Here is a 12,180-nt window from a genome sequence, read left to right on the forward strand (position 1 = left end):
CAGATTTTTCATGGGATTAAGCTTGGATTTTGTAGTTTGAATGGTAAAACTATGATTCAATAGCTCATCAATAAGTTCATGGAATTGCCATATGCCTAAATTCAACATGTCTCATGTGGCCATGTGAGTTTTAATTAAAAGGATGTACAATGCAAGGTTTTCATGAAAAATTCTATTGACATCATTTTTATATCACAAATTTTGCTAAAATTCTTAACGTTGACAACTGAAAAAAAAAATGTGGTGAGTTCATATAAGTGATTGTCCACCATATACAATCAACTACTTTAGGAAGTTGGGACAAAAAGTGTGATCATAGAAAAACTAGTGTTTTAGTAGTCCTAATAAGAAGGATGAGCCTCTTATCCTTTTTCTTTTGGATCTGCATTTCATTCCCTTTTGAAACCATGATCACTTTGTTCAGCAGTAGCAGTACATAGGACTCTTGCATAGGTCAAATTGGGAAAATTGAGAGAACATTTCAATCAAACCATCATTAACAGGTTAGAAAATTTTCAAACTACCACTAACTGAGACCTCAACCCACCCATGTTTCTAAGTTGATTGGGCCAAACCTATGTTAATGGGTGACTTTGTGATAGTGCCTCTCAAAATGGAGATTCAATTGAAATTATTTCTCCATTTATATCAAGGGTTTTACATGGAGTCGCCACTAATTTTATTAAAAATTGGGAAAAAATAATAATACCATGTGACAAATTGAATTTCATTGAATAATTGAATATACATAAAGTAGAAAAAATTACAACACATTTCTCCCAATTACAATCTAAAAAAAAAGTGCATGACTTTGTCTCTAGTTACATTCTACTAAATATAAATTTTATGGATAAAACACTAATTTAGAAACCTTGATCAACGTTTGGAGGATAAGTTACAAGATATGAAGGTGTTAGACACCTACATTACCTAGTAAAAACCAATTTTCTAAACTATGGTGGTCAATTTACATATTTTATCATGCACGCATTTAATATGTCACAAACAAAACCAAGCATGCCATTTCACATACAACTTGATCAAAAATCAGAAATTTGAAAATAGAAATCATAACTTGGAAAGCATAACAAGTGATCAAGTGATGAAGAATCATGTGAGCGTAGTGAAAGAATTAAAAAGAACTTATTGCATGTAAGTCTTGGCATGGCCAAGGAATTGAAAACAAGCATATGATTGAATATGAATAATGAGGAGCATAGATAGATTTAATATGTGGGAGGAATCGAGGGACAATTTGTCAGTGATAATTTAAAATCAAACAAGACACTACTATATTAACAAGATAAGAACATGTTAATGTATGTGAATCATGGCAAAGGAATTGAAGCGTGTTATGACATACATTGAGAATTCAGGAACATGGCAAGAACAAGCAAAATTTTGCATGAAATTGATAATACTCTATATAAGATCTAACACATGATTATTTATGAACAACACACATGAATTTTCATATTTAGATCCTAGCAAGCATGGCAACATCGTAGCAAAACTTGATCATACAAGAATAACAACACTCATGGCAAAACTAAAAACATATTAATTCAAACATAACAATAACAAAATCATGAAAATAATTAAAAACTTACCTACATATAATTAAAACAAACAAGAGGAGGCAATTCTTTAAGAGCTTTTGGCGGAGTGAGGCAACAAGGTGCTTGGTTGCAACTTGAGATTAGGAAGATTGTCGCATGATTAATTAGGAAAACGATCATGGATGCCTCACTTTGTTGCTTCCTCTTGGATTCTAAAATAATTGTTGCTGGGATCCTAGAACTGCAACAAGAAGATGTTCACTCACACTTCGAGACTAAGAATATCAGTTATACAACAAACACTTCTTACTTCCTCTAGAATGTTAGGGGATGGGGTGCCTTAAATGGTGAGAACCTCTCTCTATTTATAGAGGGTGAAGAAAGCTCTAAAAAGGGGTGGAGCCACTAGAACTGAGTTTTCTCAAACCTAGGAGAATCTGATTCAAATTTGAAAAGAATTTGGAATTTTTGCAGCTAAAGGGTCTTTACCCTTCTGCCTGCCGATCGGCAAATGGGGGTAAATCCAAGTGCTAATCAACACTTGGACCTAATGATAGCTAAAAATTTTACTATTTGATTGGAAAATTGTTGTTTGCATGCGAAAAATATCAAGATTTGGCTGATTTATAGAACATGATTATTTCAATAGGTGTAAATGCATTTTTAGTTCCTATATTTTGACTTTTTTTCTATTTTGGTCCCTACATTTTATTTTTACTACTTTCGGTCCCTAAACTAATTAGCACGTCCCATTTTAGTCCTTTCCGTCAACCAACTAGCGGAAAAGGTTGACGTGGCTGACGGAGCGAATAAAAAAATAATATAAAATGCACTGTTGTCCACTATGGCCATACCTACTCAGCCACGTGTCTTTCCCGCCCTAATAAGTGAACACGTGATTGTCACGTGACCACATTAGCAATTGATTTGGTACGTGAATGTTGTGAACCACTCATCTCTTTCCCCGAATCAGTCTTACACCATAGCCAAGCTCAGTGAATCCCTTTCTCACACCTACAACCTAAAATCACCATATCCAAGCTCAGAGAAACTCTACAACCATCATCAGCCCACAACCCAAAAAATCAATTACTAAAAAAGTCAAACCCAGAACAAATACCTAAACCTAGAAAATCAAATACCCAAAAAATCAAACCCGAAAATCAAATACCCAAACCCAAAAAATGAAACCCAAAAAACAAAAAAATCAAATCCAGGAAATAGTAAACTTTTCTTGAAATAGTAGAGGAAAGAAAGGGAGGGAGAAACCCTCAGCAACAATAGTAGCAGAGGGCTTTATCGTTGACGATGACAATGATCATGGGGGCTTGTTGTTCATCTTCTTCTTCGTCATTGTCTTCAACCTCCTGGTCTTTGTCAAAGTCAGATTGTTCGGTGGTTCCTGATTCAAGTTTGGGTTTGGGTTTGAGTTTGAGTGGTTCTCGAGAAACGAATTTGGATTGGTTCTTGGAGCACACTACTCCGATGGTCCCAGCCCAATATTTATCTAATGAAATTTTTGCTATTTAGGGTTTTTATGTGATTTTGGGTAATGGGAGTTGTGATGGTTGTGAAATTAGGCTTATTGTTAGGTTCCTAAATAAATTTTGAAACTTTATGGTTTGTAATCAAAACCCAATACTTAAATTGCCTACATTTTTGCCTCTTTGATCAAAATGTTTAAACCCTTGTAATTTGGATTGATTAGGAAATGGACTTGTTATTAGGTTCCTATTGATGAAATTTCGAAATTTAATGATTTGTGAGTAAAACTTAGATTTTATACTGTTTGCATTCTGTCTCTTTGGTCAAAATGTTTAAACTTTAAACCCTTGTTCTGGGTTTGATTTCTTCGGCAATTGATTTTCTGGGTTGTGGGCTGATGATGGCTGTAGAATTTCGCTGAGCTTGGCTATGGTGTAGGACTGATTTGGGGAAAGAGATGAGTGGTTCATAGCATTCATGCGCCCTATCAATTGCTAATGTGGTCACATGATAATCATGTGTTCACTCATTAGGGTGGGAAAGACACATGGCTGAGCATGTATGGCCACAGTGGACAACGGTGCATTTTATATTATTTTTTTATTCACTCCGTCAGCCACGTCAGCCTTTTTCGCTAGTTGGCTGACGGAAAGGACTAAAATGAGACACGCTAATTGGTTTAAGGACTAATAGTGATAAAAATAAAATGTAAGGACTAAAAGTGCATTTATGCCTATTTCAATATTAATAAATTGCAAATTATATTTTTATTTAAAAATTATTAATATTTAAATAACATGTTTTACTTAATACATGTATCCACATAATTGTTTTGAACCTTATCAAATAGGATTATGACATGTAATTAATTTTAAATTAGACGTTTAAAGGACCAATTAAAAATAATTTCTCATAATTACATTTTGAGTCATATGGATGCATATCAGCTATCAACATTTGATTTGCGATATATTTTAATCAAAAATTGATGTTCAATCACTAAGTTCCACCAAACGTGAGGCATTCCTTAGACACCACATTTTACAATCAGGAATTAGTTCACATACCAAGGGTAAAATTGTAATTTTATCAAGCAAAGGATAATATTGTAAAAGCGGTTAGATGAACAATAACTTAATTCGAAAAAAAAAAAAAAAAATCAAAGGTCATAACAATTAAAATGTGTTAAATGCCAAAATTGGACCATAGAACCAAAAGATCAAGTCATATCAAGTTTTAACTAATAAGATGCATTTTTTAAACTTAGGGCTAAATGCATTGGATTATGATTTGTTCTTAATCTTAAAGGAATTAGTTTTAATTAATTCAATATCAAAGATTCAAAATCTCAAGCAAGGTTTAAAGATTTTCTCTAGCAATGGTTTGCTAGAGCAAGCTTCTAAATAAAGCATGTCTTCAATCTTAAAGCCGCTTCATATCTTCACAATGAGTCAAGGGTATACAACATGATTCTAGATTACATTATCTACTAATATTTTCCAATCTAAAATCTTGACAATATACAATAATTCATATTTAATTATATACAAAATTGAGAAGATTATGAGAGATTTTATAAATTTCATACCTCATACATAAATGTTAGGACATATGTGGATCATGTTAAGAACATATGTCATTTAGAATTGACTAATCCTTTGACAAAACACACTTTACTTGTAATTTGGTAGATCTAGGATGTGTTTAATACTTTAAGGAACAAAAGTTAAAGTTCAAGTATTGAAGCTATGCAAATCTGTCTAAGAATCAAGTGAAGAAGTGCTATGTTTTAAAGCTTGACAGATAACTCGACAGATGTATCTATCGAGATTTAAAATGTGAAGTTCGACAGATAGCTCAATAGTTGTATCTATCGAGAATTACGAAAATCAGTTTTTCAGAACTATTTTTCACGCATATCCAAGCTATGTGTCTAGATTTTCTTTTCTCATAACCCTAGACATATATAAGGATGATTTTAAGGGTCCTCATAAGGTTATTGCACTTGTTGTTGCAAGCATATTGTAACTGAAGATAATTTGCCCTAGTCAATCTTTCTCTTGAAGAAGCTGTTGTGTTTGTACGTTGTAAGGTTTTGTGACCAATGAACTTCTTGATTTTCATCGTATGAATGAACTGAAGAATTTTATAACCAACATCCTTTTCAAGTTGGTATATTAGTCACGTACTTGGATTCGTGTATCAATTGGTTACTCACATACTAGAAGTCGTGTATTGAAAAAAGAAATTGTCACTACATTACAAGTCGAATTGTGTATTGGGGTAAGGGTTCAACTACAGGTTGATATAAGGTACTGGAATTCCTTTATTTGTAACCGCTTATTTTGATAATAGTGGATTCTCGGGAGTGGTGACTTTAAATTCACTTGGTTGGGTTTTTGCCTTAGAGGTTTTCTCTATTTGTAAACAAATTACCGTGTCAAATTTATTTTTTCTCTGCATTTAACTTAGTTGGTAATTTGTTTGTGCTACCATGCATATTGCATGTTAATTGACTTAATTAATTAACTTGTCTAATTAATTTGTTAATTTACCATAAGGGGTCAATACATTCTTGGCCTATCAATAAAAATTTACAAGATTCTCCATGATTACTACATGTAGAATTCAAGTGTAGTTGCATCCTATATATAGATGATTTGCCCACAACTTTTTAGCAAACTCATTTGAGTGGGTACAAATATCGTCTTAAATATAGCAATTCATTCATGCTTTTTAAGTACATTTCAATTTTCATGATTTTCTATCGATATCCCTAACATAATATAAACACATGGTTAAATTTAATTGGGCGACCTAAGGTATAACATTTAAGGAACTATACCTAAGTTTTACCCGAAATTATAAAATAAAATAAAACTAGATAAGATTATGCAGATGCTTGTATGTCATTTCATCTAACAAATAATCAAATATGAAGCATAAATAGCAAATAATTGCCCTTACGAAATAGAATACTAATTAGCCAAATCACATCATTGGAGTTTATTGCAACAGAAGTGGGAATAGGTTTCCTACAAATATATAACATGGTCACATATTGCTGATGAGACTAGGAGAGAAACTTCATTATAAACTTGAATGTGTTTTTTTTTTTTTTTTTTTTTTTGGATTAAACATTTCAAACTTGGAGAACTTCAGCAATCAATTTCTCCATATTTTTGTACGAAGAACCGCCAGGTTTTGTAGCCTCCTCAGCCTTGGTCTTCAACTCTATTACATTCTTCTTCATTTCTTTACCCCTTTCACCATCCATTAACTCTCTCACAAGTTTTTCTACTACATCTCTTTGAACGTTATTATCAATCTCCATTCCAATGCCCCACTCAGTACAACTGTACCGACAATTTGTGTGTTGCTCAGCAAAGAAAGGCCAAGAGATTATTGGCACTTCACCACACACACTTTCAAGTGTAGAATTCCACCCACTATGTGTTATAAAACCTCCAATTGATGGGTGCTTCAGGATTTGTTCTTGAGCACACCAAGTTGCTAACATGGCTCTATCCTTCGTTTTGGTTACAAATTCAGGAGGAAGAGTAGCTGAATCACCTACCACAAGATCTGGTCTTATAATCCACAAGAATGACTTTTCACTATTTGCTAACCCCCAAGCAAACTCAATGAGCTGTTGAGGCGTCATAATAGTTATGCTACCAAAATTAACATACACTACAGAGTTGGGTTTTTTTGAATTTAACCATTCCACACAACCCGGTTGTTCTTTCCATAGATTGGAATCTATTGATTTCAAATTTTCATCCTTAATCTGATTAGCAAGCAACACAAGTGGTCCAATAGTATATATACGAGGAAGCATGGAGGATAGAGCATCCAACGCATCTTGTTCAAAGGTGTCGAATGTGTTTAAAATGATACCTGAAGCTCTTGAAGCTCTCTCTGTTTGGCATATAAGGTAGTTAAGACTAACATCGTCCTGATCTGTAGTTCTAATGAAACTTGGAAGATCTTTAAGGCAAATATTTTTCATCCCAGGAATCCAATCTATTTTGGTTTCCAAGTATCCATTTGTTAGATGGCTCACATCTGAAAATCACACAAAAATAAAGTGCTCAAATGTTAAAATATTAAAACTAGCATACAAATTTTCAGTGTATGCTAATTCGATATGATAATTCAATAGCTACAGGGTGTATTTGACATAAAGAAAATGTTAATGAAGATAGATTATATATTTACACACACAATGGTTTATCTATAAGGGATATTGATTATGCTTGAATTAAGAATTATCCATATGCATTATTTCAAGGCATAATAAGGGATCATGACTAAAATATGTACACAACAAAACATAAAGAACATATTCATTAAGCATTCTTACACATATTTATCCAAGCATGCACATATACAAAACAGGTACATATACTAACACTAGTTACATAGCCACGTTAATATATTGATATTTTTGCTGAATACGTTAATAAATTGATATGAACCCTTATTTATGTGAGTCTCATGGTCACCTTTAACTATTGCTAAGATTTTCAAGCCTGGGTAAGACTAAATAGATTAGATTGATTATACATTTTTTACTTTCACTGTTAACAGTTTTCCAAAAATGTTCATGAATTGAATCTTCCCCACCCCCCCCTCTCTCTCTCTCTCTCTCTCTCTCTCTCTCTCTCTCTCTCTATATATATATATATATAAGTAAAGTCTCTAATAGTTATATAAAAAATCTGAGGTTCAATCTCTACCTACACCAAAAACTAATTGGTATCTTGGTTTAATAATAAAGAGCTATTATCAGGAGCGGATGTCATAAGTTGAAAGTCTCTCAAAAAAAAAAAAATATATATATATATATATATATAAAAAGTCAAGCAAATATCACATTTTCTGTTGTGACTCACTTACCCAAGTAAAAAACGTTTTTTGATTAATTTTTTCTCGTAAAACGTATACTTATAGATTGGGATGTTAAACGGTGTATTTATTTTCTTTTCTTTTCTTTTTTGTGAGAATCATGTAGTAGTAAGGGTGTATTTCATGTGGGTGCCTGAAAAGGAAACAAATTCTTTTACACTAGTTCACATTCATTATTTCATACACATATTTATAATTGATACAGAAATGTTCACATTTTAACACATAAAAGTAAATGTGAAAAAGTGGAGGTAAGAGAATTAAAACCCTTTTAGCTTCTATATGGAACCCTTACCCGTTGAAATTGGATTTGACTCAAGTACGATATAGACAGTTTGAGGGCTAGCTAGCTTATTATGTACTATATGTATATGGAATCCAACCTATTGTTGAATTCCTTCCAGGGGTGGTGCTACATGTTCTTCGAGAGGTTTATTTTGATGGAAAAAATAGATATATATATATAAAATATTTTTTACTATTTACTTTACTCTTAAAAATATTTTTGTACACCTGAATCATCATAGATTAGCTAAGCCCAAAATCAAACAACAACATAGATCACAGATCATTCTCTCTCTCTCTCTCTCTCTCTCTCTCATAAATCTCATCTCATCTCTCTACCCTATCTGACTATCTTGATATCTCCATAAAAGTAAAGAGTGGTGTGTTATGAGTGTTCCTTTCTTTATTATAAATTTGTATTATAAGTGTGGAATGTGTCTCTAATACTGATTGTGTGCGTTAATATTAATATTATTATTATTTTGTTATAATGTTATTTATGTGAATATATTCATGTATACTATAAATATCACATAAAGTGATATAATATAACTTTATATAATTAAATAATTTGTAAATACAGTGGGTTTGTAACATGTGTATGTATTACTATCATGTTATAATTGATATATTTAAGTTCTATTTTTACTAAATTTTTTTTAATTAAAATTTCTTGTAGCCACCACTAATTCCTTCAATATTAAACCATTAAAAGCTAACGTGCGTACGTATAATTAGATAAGTTAATAAATTAGTGATGCAGACGAAAGAGATGAGTATAGTAGGGTTTATAGCAAATAACACGGTCAATAAATATATATATATATATATATATATGATGATGATACCTTTAAGGGGTGTTAAACCTCGTTCAACTAGATGGCGATAATGCATATAACCCAAGAAGCCGCACGAGCTAGGTGTCCAGAAAAGCACATTTGGAATTCCAAATTTCTCAGCAGCGTCAAGAGTGAAGGACATGCAACCATCGGAGATAATTGAGGTCACAGGTGGCCTTTCCCAAGACGAAGTGTTGTTGAGCTTGGAAATGAGGTTGCAAAGTGGGAGTAGGCCATTCTTTGAGATGGAAACAGAAAGAGATGGGATATCTTGGCTAACATCTGCGTCCGATGGTGGGAGGCCATCGGGAATGGTTTCGAAGTGAAAGTCTGGCAAGCCGTCAAGGGAGTTGGGGCCTCTGGACCTGAGTAAGCGTTTGTGGTTGTACTCTGTGTTTACAAAAGTCACATAAAAGCCTTTATGGTGGAGGAGTTTGGCTAACTTAAGCATTGGGTTTATGTGGCCTTGAAGTGGGTATGGGATACAAACAACATGAGGTTTACTAGCTTCTGGAATGGAACCCATCTCTCTCTAAATCTCTTTGTCACAACGAAGCACTTGCACACAAAAAACTAGAAGTCTTCCCAGGCCTTTTATAGCCGAACTGCAAAACATAACGTGGTTTTAATTTTATTCTTTTTAATATTTTAAGCAATGCTGTTTAGTTAAGTTAATGATATAGAAGTAGTCTTCGGCTGGGTCGTCTGCGATTTTTTTTTTTTTTTTTTTTTTTTCCTGCTGCACTCGTTTCAGCTGTTAAGGGACAAAACACTGTTTTACACTTATCACGCACTGTTATACTGTTTTACGCACCGTTTACGTACCTACAACCACATTATTTTAAAAAAAATATTAAAGATAGATCTTACATTACTATTTATATATTTAAAAAAAATTTTGTTACAATATTTTCAGTTTTTAATTTTCAATTGTTTTTAAACGGACCATATTCTTTAAGGTGGAAACTATCAAACCTACCACACATGGAACACAAATTTATCTGTCCAATTTTTTATGCCCATTCGATCACAATTTGCAATGTAATAATTTTATTTTTCTTATAAAATACTAATTAAAAATTAAAATAGAGAAAAAAAATAAACACAATAGAATATAATTGATAGAGCATAGAGTAAAGTACAAACGAACATAAGTTTTGTATTCCCTAATATGGGTATTTTAAAATGGGAGTACCATTAACAAATGTCCTAAAAACACATATTAAGAATTAATAAATATTCAATTATGAGTCATAAATACACATTTTTAAAGAAGAAACGACATTTGGTAATGATTTATTAACTTACAAGCACAAATTCATTGTTGTTAAATGTGTTATTTTGGATATTTGTGCACAATTGAACTTTATTTTATAAAAATATTGTTTAATAAAGCAATAAATCTATCTTAACCATTTCCATTAGGATCAATGGCACAAGCCTTTATGCTGCACTCATTTTCAATAAAAAAATATTAAATAAAATTATAATTTTAAACCACAACCTATTTTATAGCTATATTTTCTACTTAAATTTGGCCTTGTACCGAAAGCAACAAAAGTTTGATAAGCTTTTAAAATGCCGTGAACGGTGACATGCGTAAATCTTGGGAGAAGATAAATGTTGTATTTCAAAAAAGTGATATCATGCTTAAAAAAACAAAAACAAAAGTGATGCTAAAGTAATTTAAAAGTTAAAACTGACGTGAATCCCTCAATTAGTCAATGCGCCCATGTAACTCTTTTTGAGTTTTTCCTTTTTCTTTTTCTTTTTTTCTTTTTTTTCATATTAGAGGGGCAAACTGGCAAAGTATCTGGGAGGCTTTTAGTTCTACATTGTGTTTGGTAAATTTAACATGTTGTGCTTTTTGGTACAATAAAATGATTTTTCTCCCGGTGAAAAAAAAAATAGTTAGGACAGAGTTTGACTATAAATTTGTTAAACTACAACTTTCTTTAAAAAAAAAAAAAAAAATTGCTACATATTTTTAAAATCTAATCATTAGATTGCATGGTCTTTACACTCTTAACACATATATCAAATTTTGTGTCAATTGGATATTATTTACTATATAATCTATAAACTCATTTTTTGTGCATAATTTTAGATTATAAAAATTTGTAATTTAAAGAATTGATTGATGACATAACTATTAATTTTTAATCTTCTGAAAATTTTGCAACCATGGAGAACTTAAGTAGAAAATGTAATCCAATGTTGGATTTATCAAATTTTACATCCAACAGAAAAAATAAAATAAAATAATATTGAGTGAAGTTGTAGTCTAAGACTACAATCAAGTTTGTAATCAAATTTTGTCTTTATACACATTCAAAAGGCTGAACTCAACTCTCCATTTCATGAGTTAGGGACAACCCCCTCAATCTTTGCCGCTTGCCGGACATATAATGCAGATTAATTAGTTTTAAGTATTAACAAAATTAGTCAAATGCATAATTTTGGCTAAAAACAAAGAATTATGACAACTCGCTCCTTAACATGTAGCTGAAATGTGCAACCACATGTTGGAGTGATGGAGTTTTTACATATATATTTAAATGGTTTGACCTTATGTCATTGCTTACTTAACCCGTGCTCTTCCCAAATTAAAACCCAATCAGTACTCTTATACATGTCGATCTGAGGTATTCACATGAACTTTAAAATATTTTGCTAGCTTTTGTCAATGAAATGGAGAAGAAAACAATAATCAGAAATATTTTGCTATTAGGTCTCTATACCTCGGTGTCAGCATTTGGCTATGGTTCCATGTATTGTATGGATTAAGACAATAACTTCAAATGGGCCATTTTTATATTTCTTGAGTTTGTGAGATTTTTTCACTTATATATATATATATATATATATATATATATATTGTTATATTCTGTTTATTATAATATTATAATTGTTAGTAACAAATTTATCTAGATAACCTTTTTGAGACTCGATTTATCTCTCTCTCTCTCTCTCTCAAAGTTTTTCATATTCATATATATATATATATATATATATTCGGCTTTGGATGAACATATTGAAAAATGTTTACTATCAAAATAAACTCTATTTGTATAATTATAATAACTAGAATTTTAAATAAA

At 31.7% G+C, this 12,180-nt stretch overlaps 1 protein-coding gene across 1 annotated transcript; it reads right to left on the reverse strand.

The window, feature by feature from the left end:
• Nucleotides 1-555: 555 nt before the first annotated feature.
• On the reverse strand, nucleotides 556-9,605 carry LOC115969324 (7-deoxyloganetin glucosyltransferase-like). The gene is made up of 3 exons (XM_031088949.1): nucleotides 9,089-9,605; nucleotides 6,193-7,112; nucleotides 556-591 (listed from the first exon to the last, which is right to left on the reverse strand). Exons 1-3 carry the CDS (start codon nucleotides 9,603-9,605, stop codon nucleotides 556-558), a joined length of 1,473 nt encoding a protein of 490 aa, XP_030944809.1.
• Nucleotides 9,606-12,180: the final 2,575 nt, after the last annotated feature.

This window comes from Quercus lobata, chromosome 11, assembly GCF_001633185.2.
Source record: "Quercus lobata isolate SW786 chromosome 11, ValleyOak3.0 Primary Assembly, whole genome shotgun sequence".
Classification (NCBI taxonomy): Eukaryota; Viridiplantae; Streptophyta; class Magnoliopsida; order Fagales; family Fagaceae; genus Quercus; species Quercus lobata.